This window comes from Vicugna pacos, chromosome 7 (assembly GCF_048564905.1).
Source record: "Vicugna pacos chromosome 7, VicPac4, whole genome shotgun sequence".
Taxonomy (NCBI): domain Eukaryota; kingdom Metazoa; phylum Chordata; class Mammalia; order Artiodactyla; family Camelidae; genus Vicugna; species Vicugna pacos.
Window position 1 is genome coordinate 27,152,701 of NC_132993.1, and position 17,040 is coordinate 27,169,740.

The 17,040-nt window shown below is 37.7% G+C and overlaps 1 protein-coding gene across 1 annotated transcript in view; it reads right to left on the reverse strand.

The window, feature by feature from the left end:
* Window positions 1-16,781, reverse strand: part of KCND2 (potassium voltage-gated channel subfamily D member 2) — a 457,183-nt gene extending 440,402 nt beyond the window's left edge. The window contains exon 1 of the mRNA XM_006202227.4: window positions 14,182-16,781. Within this exon, the coding sequence (XP_006202289.1) occupies window positions 14,182-15,296 (1,115 nt within the window). The 5' untranslated portion in view covers window positions 15,297-16,781. The remainder of the gene's footprint in view (window positions 1-14,181) is intronic.
* Window positions 16,782-17,040: the final 259 nt, after the last annotated feature.

Here is a 17,040-nt window from a genome sequence, read left to right on the forward strand (position 1 = left end):
ATATATTCTTCCAGATCAGTGGTTCTTAAAACTTTATGTGAGAAGGGAAAATGTAGTTGTCATGGTTCCCACCTCCAGACACTATGTAAATTGTTTTAGGTGAATGCTAAGAATCCACATTTTTAGTATGTGTCCCATGTGGTCCTAATTCTGATGGTCTCCCATCCACACTAAGTAACATCACTCAGAATTTTCTAAATTGTACATGTGACTCCTGTAGTTATCTGGAAGTTATATATTTTGATCAAATAATTTATTTTTCCTATGAAAAACCTTTCTATTCTTACAATATTATTTTATATTTTGCATTATAAAATGTGTATACTATATGATCAAATCAAAAATAGTCCTAAAAGACAGTTCTAAATATTTTGTGAAACTACTGGTGCAGAGACTGTCCATTATGTTGTTATATACTCTGTTTATAAAGATTCACATGATAAATCCCTCTTAGACTCTGGTCATAAAAAAAAAAAAAAAAGCTCTTCATGCAGTGAAATACTTTCCTTTTTTGGCTAAATAGAGCTATGAAACATGCTATAGTTTCCTTCTTCTCTTTGGCTGCCAGGAAATTCAGCACTGAATTTATGCTTAGTAAAGTTTTATTTAACATAGTTTTTTGTTCTCCGTCACTTCCCCTTCATCTTTAATCCTTCGCACTTATTTATCTAATCTTTTTTGTTCATTTGACAGTAAATTGTTTCAAATCATCTTCAAAAATTGGCAGTGTAAAAAAATTACACAGGTATGATTGACTCAGTATATAATTTCAAAACCAGTTTGCTGGAAACATAGCATTTTTATACTTTGATAACTCAAATTTATTGGCTGTTGAATTTTCAACAACAAAAAGTTTTCTATGGTGACTCAAAATTCCAGTTTCTGAATAGGATTCAATGTAAGTCCTCAGTCAATGACTCCTCATCTTCAACAATCATTTCCTGCCTAATTGTGTATTGGGTAACCCACTAGAGACTTTTCCTTTACTTTCATTGACTTTTTCTTTCTTTCCTTGTTTCTGTCTTCCTTCCTTTCTTCCTCTCTCTCTCTCTTCTCTCTCTCTCTCTCTCTCTTTACAGCTGTACATATTTCATGTATACAATCTGATGGGTCTGGGGGATAAGCCCACACCCGTGAAACCATCACCAACATCAAGGCCACAGACACATGCAAAACCTCCCACAGTTTCCTCCTGCTCCTTTACTACTTTTTCTTATGCAAGAAAAATATGTACTATATTTAATCTTATATTTAATATCATATCATTAATAATAATATAATTGCAACTCCTGTATAGCACCTATGTAGAATGTAATGCTTTAAGAACTGTACGTACTTACATTTAATTTCTGCAAAAGTCCTATGAGGTAGGCATTACTAACCTATTTTTATAGATGGGGAATCTCAGGTAGAGTTTAAGTAAATTGACCAATGTCACTGAGCTGGTATTTATTTGTTTGGGTTTTTTTTTAATTTTTTTTTTCTCCTGGGGAGAAGGTAGTCAGGCTTATTTATTTTTTAGAAGTACTGGGGATTGAACCCAGGACCTCATGCATGCTAAGCATGTGCTTTACTATTTGAGCTATCCCCTCCCACTCTGAGCTGGTACTTAAATCCAGGCTATCTCTAATCTATCACTCTATATATTTAAGATCATTTTTGAGTGAATTATCAAAGGGTCATTGTAAGAGAAGGGACTTAACTTTAAATAACAATGATAATGTTTTTATATAGAAAAATATGAAAATAAAAGGCTCCAAACATCACCAGAGAGCCTTCTTCTAAAAGAAATTCTATAGCCTAATGGAAAAATATATTTAACACAAAAAGGTACAAACTGAAATATAAAATAATTCTTGCCATATCCTACATGTCCAGACTTCTTAAAAGTATTATCAATAGTTCATTCTGTGTCCTCCCAGAAAAATAAAAGGAGAAGGTACATGTATATCAACATATGCATGTGTGTATAATACTTACTTACATATCTTATACATTTTGTATTGATGTATATGTTTGTTTTCTTACATGTATACAAGAGTATTATGTGTTCACATATATTTTACCAATATTTAGAACAACAGGTATAGATCCATAAACTGGGCACTGAATAATGTGGGTAATAATGAAGAGATAAAGTAAAAGAGATGAGTGGTCTGTAAAATGATTTCTTAATTTATTCAAAGTTTGGCTTAATATAGTATATTTCAGAACACAGTGCCAAAATTTGCTACTTGACTAAAAGATGTAAAACCTCCTTTCAATTTTTTTAAATAAACTTATCTTACTTTTCGTTTAGGTGATTATAAAGTTATTTGTACTCTGTACAAAAATAATAAAGTTCTTTGCAAAATTAATAGGTGCTTTTTACTACTCTTGGACCATGCCCATCCTGAATAAAGTACCCTATTTCCATGAAGAAGAGTTTATACTCGTTTTCTAAATTACATTCTTCTTTAATTAGAATATTTACTATAATGTCTTCTGACATTTTATATCAAATTCATGTAATTTTTAAAGACAAAAGCACAATGCTATATTTAAAAACGATAACAGATCAACATGTATACACTGTAAATTCATTATACTTTTCAAAACAATTGCCTTTTATTGCAAACATGAAAAAAATTGCAAGGTTACCTATGAAGGATTGGAAATAATGTTCATTTTGATTTCCATAATTAAGAATTTCCTGGAGTGGAAGTAATTTCCTCTTGACATTTATCCTTATATCCTATTTCACAGTGATGTATCCCCTCTGAATGCCCATGAGATGCCTTGAAATTAGCACATTTTTTCTTATTACAGTAATGTTCTGATAAATTAAACAATATGAATGGAGAAGATGTGAATACTTTCTTGGTTGTACATGCTTGCAAAGTCACATGTAACACTTTACAAAATACTATGAAATATCAGAAACATCAACTGAATATCAAGTTCAATCCTCATTTTTTAATTTCACAAGAATTAGTAAAACAAAGTCAAGTGAGATATATTCAGGTTTGATGTTTTTCATATCACTGACTTGGATAGGATTGGCCTTGAGTTCAGATATATAGTTGAACTTAACAAAATATTTTCACACTTGAAAATATGAATGCAATATATATCAGAGTAAATCATTTGGGGCTGGAAAAATACGAAGACTCCAAATACAAGTCATGGAGTTAAATAAAATGCAAGAGACGATTGCTACAATTATATTAATTTCTCATCTCAAGAAGATCAAGGTAAAAGCAATACCAATGGAAAAAAGAGGCTTAATGTCATCCTTTTAACCTACATCTAACCATATGCCCTTCCTCTTCTCAATGCATCCCACTGCCTCATAGAAATCATCTTTTTTAAAATTTTATTGGTTTGTTTGTTTATCCTTAGCTAGTTCAAATATCAATTGATGCAGCAACTTTGGAAAAATCTGGCTTTACCCCCCAAAGTTGAACATTCAGATCTGTGACCTACCAATTTCACTCCAAGTTACATACACAAGAGGAAGCCTCTGCACATGTCAACAATTTGCATACCAGCCCTCTTCTGAGACAACTAGAATCAAACTGAATGTCATCAAGAGAGTGGTTGAAAAAATTGTGGTATATTCACATAGTGGAATGAAATATTATATAGCAGCCAAAAAAACTGAATCACAATGCATGGCAATTATATAGCTGAACCTTGGTAATATAATATTACATGTAAGGGCAAAAAAGATTGCATGCAGCATGTCTTTTTATAAAGCTAACAAAATCCCCCAACTAAAGCTACAGCTTTCAGAATGATAAATACAGGATCCAGGATGATGGCTATCTATATAGCACAGAAAGACAGTGGGACAAAATGGGGAGAGGAGGTGCTGACAGTTAGCTATAGGTAAATATCAGTGCCATAGCCTTAGTTTGGTGGTGGGTTCACCTGTGCACTATTAAAAGTAACTAAATAAATAAAATGATAAAGAGGACCATGAATGGATGAATGATAGAAGTGTGTCATGAAAACGGATAATAATTAGCTAAATTCTGTGTACCTGCAGTAAAATAAAAGCAATGTATCTTGGCTTAGCTTTTTAAACTGTTAGTATCAAAGGCTTAGCTCTTTTAAATATATTCTATTGAAATGTAAGATCTTCCCTTATAACTTATCAAATTTAGCTTCATCGTGAAGATTTCTTGTAAAGAGTCAGAAGTATCTGCCCACCATCTAACTTTCCAGAATATTAACTTTCAAAAACTTTGAGGGAATTAAAGGAGTTGTTTTCTCCTTAATATTTCTAGGATTAAAACAAAATTGTGTATGTTTTTCAGAATAGAAATGTACTATTTAAACATGCTTCAGAATATCACCTCACAATATACTCCATGTTATAATGTTTAATTGAAAAATATTTTAAAATATACTTTATTTGAACCTTAATATGTATTTTTTCATTTAATGAATAAAACACAACATAATATTTTGGGAGGAAAATATGAATGTATCTGATAGCCCAGGTTTTGAATTTCTGCTTTTCAGGCCAAAACAAGTCAAATTATTTGACACTGATTTCACAGCCCGCTTTCAAAATTGTTGATATTAAAAATAATAAAATCATAACTTTAGATAATGGTCTAAAATACAGAGTTGAAACTTCAATAATGAAATCTCTTTAGTTTCAACAAGATATAACAATTACCAGAGTAAAAAAGGAAGAATTATTTATACACAAATTTGTTTACCTATGTTACTAGTTCACTATTCCTTCACTCATAATATACATATATATATAATGTATAATCTAATGGGGGACTATGAAATATCTATAAATATTAATATATGTATATACACATATAAAATATGAAGTCATTATAGAGTTTTATTTATATTATAAGGAAACTCCATAATCATCTACAGACGTTTTTAGGCCTGCATATACACTGCTTGGTTTTGTTTGTAATATTTTGTTTAATGTTAAAAATAGATGCAAAGTACAGAAAGAAATATGGAGGAACACAGACTTCTGGTGTATTGAGCTCGACAGAGCATTAGACCTCAAAAGATCCCCCAGAAATCTAGCTTATGTCCTTCCACTAACTAGCTGTGTGATTTTATGTTTCCTATTTCTCCAAGTATAAATTAAGAAGTTTCTATAAGATAATTCCTAAATAGCTCTGCACATCAAAATTCCATGATTTTAGTACCATTAGACTAAGAAAAATCAGCCATTAGGGATAGTCCACAATAATTCTTTTCTGATCCCCATAAAGTGTCTAACGTGCATTACTGGGTTCATCTAATTTAAGAAGAATACAAACAGATGTGCTCTTATTTCATTCCAAAAACGCCACCTTTGGTAATAACTGGAAACATTTTTGTAAGTTCCAAAATGTTAACTAAACAATATGCATAAGGATTTTTGCCCCAAATGCATTAATATTAGGATAGGGTTAAATAGCTTAATTTCTGTAGCACAATGAAATGAAACCACTTCCCCATCCAAAATATACAAAAGATAGTAATTATGAGAGTCTGACTGTCATTATCAAATTCATCACATGCAAAGGACAGGGAATACAGGGGCTTTTTCCTTTCGGATGGCCCCCATGAATCCTAGCTGATTCCATCAGGAATCAAGCCTCTGAACTGAACTTTCAGGCAGGATGCAGAATTATCTGAGGGCAGACGCTTTCATGACAACAGCATGACTACGTGAGATGCCACACTGATTTCCCTTAGAAATAGGAATTATTTTCACAAGTTGCTCATCTGGGAAACTTATATAACATTTTTTTTTAACTTTAATGCTGTTTATCCAATCTTGTTCTTCCAAACTCAAGTTTTCTCCAATTATCATGAATATGTTTTACTCTCTAGCACAGTGATCATTACCAAAGTAACGCCTCTGTTACTTTTCATTATACATTTGTTACATGCATGGTCTCTATTTAATTTGGGTTTAAAAATATAGATCCTCTAGCAATTTTCACAGATTTCAAGACACGTAAATCCATTTTACTTTCAAACTCACTGAAATAACAACACACCTGAAGAAGATATATATGTGCCTACTGCAAAATGAGGGGGAAAAAAGGAATCAAATTTCTTTAAATAGAATCCAAAGCATATCCTTGATATGCTTTGAACACTGATATCCTTGAACACCGACATTAGAATTGACAATTGTAAGTCTGCAAATCCATATTCAAAATAAAGAATTATCCTCAGTCATTTCCCAGATAGCTCCATTTCTACTGAGAACCAGTTTTGCCTTTTCAGCTAAGATGTGGAATTCAACTTTTTCATTTGAACTAGATTTATTTTTGTCAGCTGGGAAGAATTTAATCTTGTACTCTTACAAAATACTCTATTTTTCTGGAAAATCTCATGAATAATTGGATACAAATTTTAAGTTAAGGGAAGTATAATAAATCTAGCAAAGAATGAGAATTTATACATGGTAAAGAAATTAATGTTAAAATGAGTGTTTAAAAATTTAAATGTTTCAGGGCTTGTGCTCATTTTAACACAGAAGCAATATCCTGTCCCTACCATGCTCACAACTCTCTCATGTCTCCCCATTCTGTCTCAAATGAAACCAAAGGACTTTACTTTGGTCTGCAATGTCCTGCATCACTTCATCCCAATCACCTTTCAGGTAACAGGTGCTCCTAAGCCCCTCCCTCACTTTGCTTCAATTGCAGTTGTCTTAGGGGGGCTACACCAAGCCCCGGCTCACCTTACAGTCTTGGTACTTCTTTTCTCTCTTCTAAACGCTTTACTCAGATATTTACAGGACTCCCTTCACTCCTTCAGTTGGCCACCAGCTCGAATATTCCCCTTGGAAAGGCTTTGTCTGTTCCCTATCCAAAATGGCACACTTCTTACCCTGATTCATTTTGTTCACAGCATGCACTGCTACCTGGAATTATACTACATACTCATGTTCATTTGCGGCCTCTCTTACCAGAATACACAGTGCTTAAGGCCTAGACGTCGAGAGTTAACGTTTGCTGCTGCGGTCAATGACAGCCAGCAAGGGATCGACAAGCGTCTGCTAAACTGAACTGAACTCTGTGAGTCCGTTCAAGCTACTGGTAAGACTTCGGGTTTCCAAAAGCACTACTACTGGCATTCTTCAAAGTGAAGAAAATGAGGAAGGTGGAAGAATCAGGCCCACGTGAGAGCAAAAAGGACAAGGCCTTTTGCTTTTAGAACAAAACCTTCCTTTCCTAATCGACATCAGTTCAACTGTCATCCTACTCTTTCATGGCATTTTTCTTCTCATTATTAACTTCTGATTACTCACTCCCTATCCTCCCCACACTTTTAATGATTCAGATCTTCTTCACAGAACAGACTTGCCAAAATTTCCAATGCAAAATGGACTGCACCATGCCAGGAGATGGATCTACATGTATAGTTACATTTTCTATACCTGTCTTTTAATTGCTCAGAATGAGCACTTCTTCCTGAACAGAGAATACACTTACCTCATGTCATTAACATATAATAGTTCTCTATTTTTAAACAGTTCTATGTTATGCATTAATGAGTGGACCTGAATAAAAGGGAAAAGTGCCAATTTGTGTTTACTGAGTAAGAGATAGAACACCTTTCCAGTGACTAAGTGTCATTCTAGTATCTTTTTGACCCACGGGCCCCTTGAGCTACTCATATTTAGATGGGGGAAGGAGCTTGAAAGAGAAGGCAGTACATTCCTGTGCAGATTCACTTACATCATAAGATATCTCCACATGCTTCCCAGAAGCATCTGCAATTTACCCAGCCTTCACCGAAAAGCAAACTGATTAAGGAAGTAGCCATCGACAGCCATTAATTCTAACCTTTGCAGAGAAGAATTAGTTACAGCCCTCCTTAATTAAAAGAGAAAAATTAAAAAGGATGGATTGGAATACATTCAAAGATAAAGTGTTCAAATAATAAATTTCAATTTTTTTTAAACATTGAACAAAGCATAAGATTAGATTATTCAATTCTTGCTAATGTTGAGATGGCACTTGGCCCGTGGCTAAGGAAGCTCTCCATGGTATGCACTATCTTCTCACACCATGAGCAGCAACACATTAACTAGGTAATAAGTCCCCCAAAAGTATAGACTCAAAACTCAAAAGCCTTTCAGTCTAGTTAGGCAGACAAGAAGTAAAACCATACATTATATGAAAAATAGCACTTAACTAATGTCAAGGTAATTCCAAATACAGATGATGAAGGCTTGGGAGTTGGGAGGGCTTCATGGAGAAGGTTAGTGTAAAGACTGGCTCTCAGAGGAGAAAACTAAAGAGCAAAAAATTCCACGGCGTCTACTAACGCAAAAGGAGAAATGCAAATGTGCACAGAAATACAGAGACAGCGTTTCATTCCTGGGTTTCTTTTCAATACCAGATCATATCCCACACCGTCAAATCTTGCTGCTGAAGCTTGTGGGAGAACAATGCCTGCTTCTATATATACAGTCTTGCTCAGAAAACAATATAAGCCATATGGAGAGTCGAGGGGAAGAAAAGACTGAACTCATTGCTACAGCTCTGAAGGAAGAATAAAACCTCCTTTTCAGTGAAAGTTCTTTTCACCATTCCCATTCTTTCCATGAAAGAGAGGTTAAATTGTACAGTTCTAAAGATCCCTTTTTGAGGTAATTCTGACAAAATAATTGATTTACTTTCTTCTCCATCAGGCCAGGTACAATATTCACCATCACCATCAAGTAGTTTGCGGAACCAAACAGTTCGCTGTACGAGAACACATGACTGTGTTATATCAACTGGGCACCTCATAATAAACCCCAGTACTGTGTGAACAAGTGCAGAGCCAGCAGTGATACTGAGGAATGTGGGAAGAGTGAGTCACAGAGAGTAGAACTGGGAGGGAAATGCATTATAATAATAGAATAAAGAACAAATGTATTCCTTTTCTTATCCCTACAGCATCAGCAGTAATCCTCACATAATTATTATTGAACATTCCTAGATGTTTAAAGGTTTTCAAAAAAAATTAGTAAAAAATAAATAAAATTTCACAAAAAAAGTACTGCTGATATTTAATTGTGTGACTATGAGCAAGCCACAAAAACATCTTGTATGTGTAAACTGATGGATTTTGAATAAATAACAGGTAAGTTTCCTTTCACCAGGAAATTAAGAGATTAGGTAATACAAAATTTGAACTTCATTAATTCATTTTTAAAGATGAGTTAATGGGGACAGAATGCTACACAAATACAAAATACATGACCTGAGAATTAAATGAAATAAACATGTATAAGGCCACGTCAATCTGTAGTCTAAAGGGAAACCCTGGAAAGAAAAAAAAATCATAGCAGACCCACTGAATATTGGAAAATGGCCCCTCTTCTAGGGTTCTGTGCCAAGAGAACACATACTATCCCTTCCTGACATACCTGCTGGGCAACCAAGCAAACACTTGTAGAAAAAAATACACATTTCCAAAAAATCGTCGCGCCGAATATTCTCTCTAATTTAAATGGTAACGACAACAAAATGAAGATTTGGTCACCTGTAATACTAAAAGAGGAATACACATCACATTTTCTACACCTCTTTCAAATTCATTTTCAACTCCCATCAATTGACATGCTCTATAAAGAACTTCGTAAAAATACATTGTAGTACGCCAAAATAAAAACGGATGTTACTCGTAGCATGGCTGTTCACCAAAAAGATAAATTTTGGTACTTCCCACCTTGTAAAGGCATATTGGATTGACACCTAAGCCACATTTATGCACAGGTGCTGGCACAGACCAAAGTATAATTCCATCTATTATAGGTATTGCTAGGCAAACCAGAAGTCTGTACAAAATGATTCTGCAAGATTGTACTCCCAGCATTCCCTGAAGCTATGTAGTCAGAACAGTGATGAATAGCAGGAAGATATTTACAAGTTTGTTCTTCTTATAATAATACATACTTTGCAACATATGCTATATAAAATAGATAACATATATAACATGGTTAACATATGCCTACGATGTATGATATATAACATAATTGTTATATAAAATAGAATATATATGAAATATTTTATATAAATATATAATCTCCCTCCAATTATGCCATTCTAAAAAGAGGCATTTCCCTGAGACTTTGTTAGGAAAATTACAATGATAAACTAACTTGCTTTTCTATTTCTTAAAATAGCAATTTACCAAACATGTTAAAATTAAAATATTGATTTAGTCTGAGAAGTCTTACAACTAGACAACCACACTAACTTTTCTAAGAACATAGATGTAATTCTACCATATTTGTTTCTGATGAATGTACACTACAAATTTTTTGTTTTCCTAGATTTGTTCAGAAATCAGAATATGAGTCACATAGTCTAAATCATAAAGTTTCATTCTGAACATGAAACTTTACAGAATGCCATGTAGTAGCTTTCTTTCCCATTTGGAAAACCTTGATGAAAGCAACTTCATTTTAAAATTAAAGAAGTGGTGTGGACCACAGAAATAATACATCTCAAGTTCTCAAGTTTTATGTCATGAGTAACAACACAATCTCTATTTTTAAAAGGGTCGAAATGGTTAGTGATCACAACCAAGAATGCAGGTATTGCCTAAAATAATAGCTCCTCAAATATTTAATGTGCCACCTGGTACCACTTCTAACTCACAAGTCGTGAGCCTAAGGTACGATGGTAAACAGAAGTGACACCTTATTAAATATGTTTGTAAAATCGTTTTTGATTGGTGAAAATTTAGAAATTTCCTAAATTTGACAACATTTAAGTACTACCATCTGAATGAAAAATAATGACATGATGTTATCGTCCGAAGGTCATTAACCAAAAGAGAAGTTCCAGGTTCTTGTTCTCCCAAGGCAGTTTAAGGTGGTAATCAAAGTATGTATCATGGTAAGGAGGGAGGCAGGGGTGTAGAAAGGATAATCAGGGACCTGTGCAGGTCAATAAATCTGCCCAGAAAGAAAGGATGGAATGGAGGGACGGATATGTCCCACTCACTGTAAACATTGTTTTAAAAAATCTTTCTGACATTCTTTCACTGATTTTTTAAGTTGTGCTTTTGACATTTCCTACTTTAATTAATAGGAAAGGGTAGCCTGAAAGGTATATTTTAAAGCCTTCATTTTACTGGCAAATTAAATAATGACTTACATAACAAGCATGGTTAAGATATAGAATAATGATACATTTGCTATTTCAGGGAGCACAAAAATGATTAGATGAATAGGCAACAGTAAGGCAGAGACAAACTCACTCATTTCTTCAGACTAGAAAGCCAATGAATACTGTCTAAAATGACCTGCGAGGTAGCAGATAATTCTGCCAGTCTTAAATTACAAAATTGTTGACTCTTTCTTCTCATGTAGATAATGTTTGTATGAGCTGGAACTTCTGTGATAACCACTGTCTAGGATTCCATTTTCACTTCTATTATCATTAATTGATGAACATCGGCTCCATTAAAAATAACAGCCACATAAAAAGAGCTCAGAGGGTGTAATGGGAAATTCCTGGTCATCTATCAGACACAGCTTGGTTTTAGCTTCAACTATGGCATAATTTCCAGAAAGTTTCTATCTTATATACTTCAACATATAAGACTACAGTGTAAAACATAAATTCAAGCCATGGCTTTTGTTGAAAATTTCCTATTCTTAAATAAAGCTCTTGAGTAACAATATAACCAAAGTTAAGGCACAAAAAGGCAGGATTTTTAAAAACTCTTAATTCTTCAGAAAAGTAAAATACTTTATATTTGGATGAGAAACAGAAGACATTTTCCAGAGAAATCTTACTGTATCATACAACTTGTGCTTTGTTAAATGTTCATATATATTCCCCAATAAATGGATTGTATCTTGATTGCATTAACATTTCTACATCTTAAAAGTATGACTGCTATTTTTCATCAACATTATTAATTAGCTCAATTTACTGAAAATTAACATTTTCCACCTTAGTGGAACTTAAGTCTTAAGAGTAACTTCTATTTTGCTTCCAAGTTCTGAGAAAGTATGAGTATTTAATTTTTCTTACATGCTTATATACAGAACATGTAAACTAAAACTATTTCATAGATTTTACTCAAGCATTATGATTCCATTTCTTAACTCATTTCAAAAAGTAGGTGCTTCTAAGCATTTTATTTATGTAATAAAAATTGTCCTCAATGATTAACATTTCCTCATCTTTTTCCCGAAAACAAAAATAAATTTCAAAATAAAATAAAAAATTGGAAGTCATTTCAGAAAACAAGTTTTAAAATAACATTAACTTCTCGTGTCTAGAATAGAACTTTCTACTCAGATGGAACCAGCACCTCATCAACATTCATTATAATGCCTATATTCAGATCATTATAGACGGTATAGAGTTTTGAAATGACTTACTGATACTTTGTGAAAGACACTGTCACGGACACCACATTTGTTGAAATACATTTCCTTTTAATATTGCTTCCTTTATTTACTCTTAACACAGAGTCCTCTTTTTATTCGTGTGTACTGCTAATCTGAAGTCTAGTGACTTGTACTATCTAATAGTCCTCAATAAAGACTTCAAATGACGTAAAGGCAACAAGACCAAATATATATACACAAACCTCTCGGTTAGAACTAAGCACCTACGTTGCTAAGGTAGTCTGCATCTTCTTCAAAACGAGTCACAAAATTACCAACAGGATATAAAGGAAAATATAACCAGTAGGATACAAGATTTTCACTAATTCATTTTGGAAAACCCACCAGTACATCTTCAAAAGTATGTGAGACTAAATCAAAATAACAAATCATTATATTTTACTTAACCATCATTTCTTAATTAGCCTGAAATTCTTCATATATAAAATACTCCATTAGTTGGCCATATGACAACATGAGAAATTCTGTTCAACACAATATGTCTAATAAACTTAAGTTGACTTTAACCACACTGTCATTTAAAGAAGGCAATTAAATTAGCCAGAAACACAGAATTTAAAAAGCAGCCTTGGGAATAACTTTTTTCTTACAGCCATTAACAAATCCTTATTGAACTGATTAACTATGCAAGAAAAGCAGCATAAAGCTGAAGAAAGGACACTAACATCACCACTTGGCTTATCTAAGAACTCATAAAACTAAAAGGTTCTTCCCATTTCATTTTATTAGATCCTCTAATATATAAATGCTTCTACTTTCCTGCAGTTTAATTAACAGTATTAATAAATTCATACCTTTCTTCAGTCATCCAAAAAGTCTTAACTCTAGCTTAGATTTTATTTTAAAAACCTATTAATTCAGAATATGTCCCTGTGCTTGCAAAACACCATTACCATCAAACAAAATCAGGAAGAAAAGAATTCTACGAGGAAATCAAGACCCCAAATTCTATAATGCAATCAGCCCTTGATGACCATCAATTTCACCAGATACTGCTCTATCTTCTATTTAATTAATGGTCATGGGCCCATTGCCTGATGGGATCTGTAGTTTCTTTTAAAAAAAAAAAGTGTGGATGACAGTCATTTGCTTCTTTATTTGAAACTATGAACCTAGAATCTTAATTATCATTCCACTGCATTTTGTAGGGTTGATCAGTTTCAGCCCTGATAATCTAAAACACTGCATAACTTACCAGCCATAATAAAAATGCATATATGAATATGTGCATATATATTACAAAATCCTTTGGTAATATCTATAATATATGTTTTATAATGTTGTAAAATGAGAATTATGGTTCTTAGAGGGAAAACGCATGCCAAAAGTATTCATCTGAAAATAATACTTCAAAGACACATGGAAACTTTTCATTTCAACACACTGAAGCACTTTCTAGGCATTTCAGAATAGAGTATGCATTTTCATACCTTTCCTTGGACACAAATTTTGTGGTTTTCATTGTCGTTATAACTGCATGTATTCAGATATATAATACCGATGACCTTTCCCAATATTCAAGAATTCTAAAATTTCTTTGTGTATTTATTACTTTCAGGCACCAATACTCAACATCTGCTGGCAACTCCCTAAATACTTCACTCACTATATCATACCCATTTCATAGATCAAAAGAGTTGTTCAAAACCATTTAGATAATACTCTCCTAAACTCATTTAGGAAAGAGAAACATTATTTCTTCTGATTAATTATGTAACTTTAATGGATCCACAACCACTTCATACATATTCAACCTCCATCCCCTTTCCCTTGTTGGCACCTACCCTAGTGTTGTCATGGTGACGATGGTGTACCAGAAGGCAGCAGGGATGCTGGTGAACTTGCTGGCCGAAGACCCCTTCTCTGCGTAGAACATAACTGTAGCGAAAATGATGATAGCCATGGTGAGCGAGAAGAGCAAGAAGCCCAATTCCGAGGCACAGCTCTTCAGCGTGTAGCCCAGGATGCGCAGGCCTTGAGAGTGGCGGGAAAACTTAAAGATCCGGAAGACCCGGAAGACTCGGAGCGTGACAAAGGCTCCGCTGACATCCTCATTGTCTGTCATCACCAGCCCAATGTAATAAGGCAGGATGGCCACCACGTCGATGATACTCATGACACTACGCACAAAACGGTAGCGACTGGGTGCCGCCGCCAGGCGAAGCAAATACTCAACTGTGAAGATCATGACGCAGGCTGTGTCCAAGCAAAAGAAGGCCACGGCGTACCGCTCGCCACAGGGCAGTTCTTTAATGTGACCCGGGCTAGACCCACATGGCACTGTTTCCACCACATTAGCGATGACTGAGACGGCAATGAAGAACCCCGTAACATAGTAGAACACAAGGGCCATGGTGCTGGTGTGGGGGTTCTCAAAGGCCCGCCAGACCCGCTGCCGAGCGGTCATGGTGGGCAGCGCGCTCTCGCCGGTGTTGTCGGTGTCGGCATCGTCCTGAAGGCGCTCCGCGTTCTCTCGCCGGCGATCCTTGTACTCCTCATAACAGCAGTCGCCAATAATTTCTGGGATGAGGCCAAAGAAGGCCAATTCTTCATCATAAGCGGAGATGCACTCATGGCGAGGATAGTGGAGCTTCCCAGTGCGGTAGAAATTCAGGATGTGGCGGAAGATGTCCGGGTCACGGTCAAAGAAATACTGCTGAGTCTCTGGATGGTAGAAAAAGTCCCTCTCCGAACTGCCCAGCAGAGTGTCTGGGTAACGTTCCAAGGTGTCCTGCCACGTCTGGAAACGGGTGCCACTCACATTCAGCACAATTAGGGCATCTTGAGTCCTTTTTCTCTCCTGCCTCGGGGGGGCTGGCATGGGCCCCGAGGCCACAGGCATCCACCCAATGGCCGCTGCCCTTGCAAAGGGCAGCCACGCTGCTACACCCGCCGCCATGGTTCCTTGAAGTGAGGGCGAGAAGGGCAAGTCAGTAACTCTACAGTGGGTCAGTCAGAATAGCCACAATCACCCACTTCGCTCCGCCAACAAAAGACAACTGGGAAACGTGGTCCAGAGGTATCGCCCTTATTCCAAGGTAGGACTCCTGGTTAAGTCACAGTTCTCAGGAGGGCAGGTTTCCCTCCCAGGCAGGTATTTGGAGTATGAAGGGAAAAAAATACAATGTCTTAACAATCACACCGAACAGAACTGAACCAAACCTCTTCCAGCAGTGGGACCAGGCCACCCCTGGCACAAAGAAGTATACAGGTGACTTTAGATGCTGCAGTTTCTTCAAACAGGTGTCTTTGAGTTCTCCCCTGACATAGTCTGGATACTGTGGGGTCAGTATGTGACGTGTAGGGTAGAGGAGAGGAAGGACAGTCACTCAGTGGTATTCTTTTGATGAATTAGGGAATCCTTCCACCTTCCCTTTTAGCTCTTTCAAGCCTTCCCCTTCCAAGTGGCCCTTCCCGCCAAAGGAGTCTCAGAAAGGCGACCTGTTGTTGTAGCTTCCGAAATGCGGTCACAGCCGCTGCCCCGCGTCTCTTGGGGAGTCCGGTCGCCGCCTCCACTCCTCCCGCCGTATTTGCGGAGACTGAGGTGCTGAGCGACAGGAACGGCTGGGGGCGGGGGTGGGGGGCGTTAATAGAGACCCTCCTCCCCCACGTCTACCAGCACCCCCTGTGTCTGCCAAAAGCGTTCGCCCAATCGCCCCGTCACTCTCTTTTCAAGTTCAGCTCAGGTACAGTATGACAGTTACAGAGCCCGGGAGCTGGCAGCCGCCGCCGCCGCCGCCGCGGCATCTGCTTCCGCGCAGAACGCGCCTCGCCCGCGGTACATACCTGGCAGAGTGCGCGCCGGGGCTGAGTTGCATAGAGACTTTCTCCTCGCCGTGCACCCGGAAAGGGAAAAGCCGAGACAGCAGCTCGCGAGCAGCCGAATCCGATGCGCCGAGGGAGCATAAATAAAGCTCAAGCGAGCTCTTCTTCCCCTTCCCCCATCCCTCCGTGCCTCCCTCCTCCTTTTCACCTTCCAAAAGCCAGGCGCAGGCGAGCCGAGCAGCAGCAACAAGTTCAAAAGGTGCGGGGGAGGCGAGCACCCGGGGGACTCGCTCCTGCCAACTTACTGCGCCGCGGCTGTCGCCGTGGCCGGAGCGGCGCGGTGCGGGGCTGCGGGGCGGCGGGGCTGCGGGGCGGCCGGGCGGGCGGCGGTGGCGGCGCGGCGGGGCCGGGGCTGGGGCTGGGGCCGACGCGGGCAGTCGCCGGAGCGCTGAGGCAAGAGGCGCTCGGCAGGGCGGGGGCGCGGGAGGGCTTCTGGCTGCTTCCCCGCCAGTGGGTGGTCCTGCATCTCCCCGGGCTCCCCGCGCCGCTCTGCCCGTGCGATCAATAAACAAGGAGAAAATAAATAAATAACCGCGCGCACGCCCCGCCACGCAGGTTATGAAAGGCGTCTCCTGCCTTTCCCTCGGCTTGACCTTTCTCCGCCCCCGCCCCCTCGGGCTCCTCTCGCTCCACCCCAGCCACCCACCAGCCCCGGCGCAAAATGTCACCGAGGGAGAGCATCCAGGTGGATCTGCCGGGGAGGAGAGCGAGCCTCGTTGAACAAAGGGAAGCTTCACGCGCTCGGCTGCGGTGGTTTTGGTGGAGGAGAGGAGGAAGGGGACCGATGTCTTGCTTCTGCCTCCCTGGGTCCCGGTTCA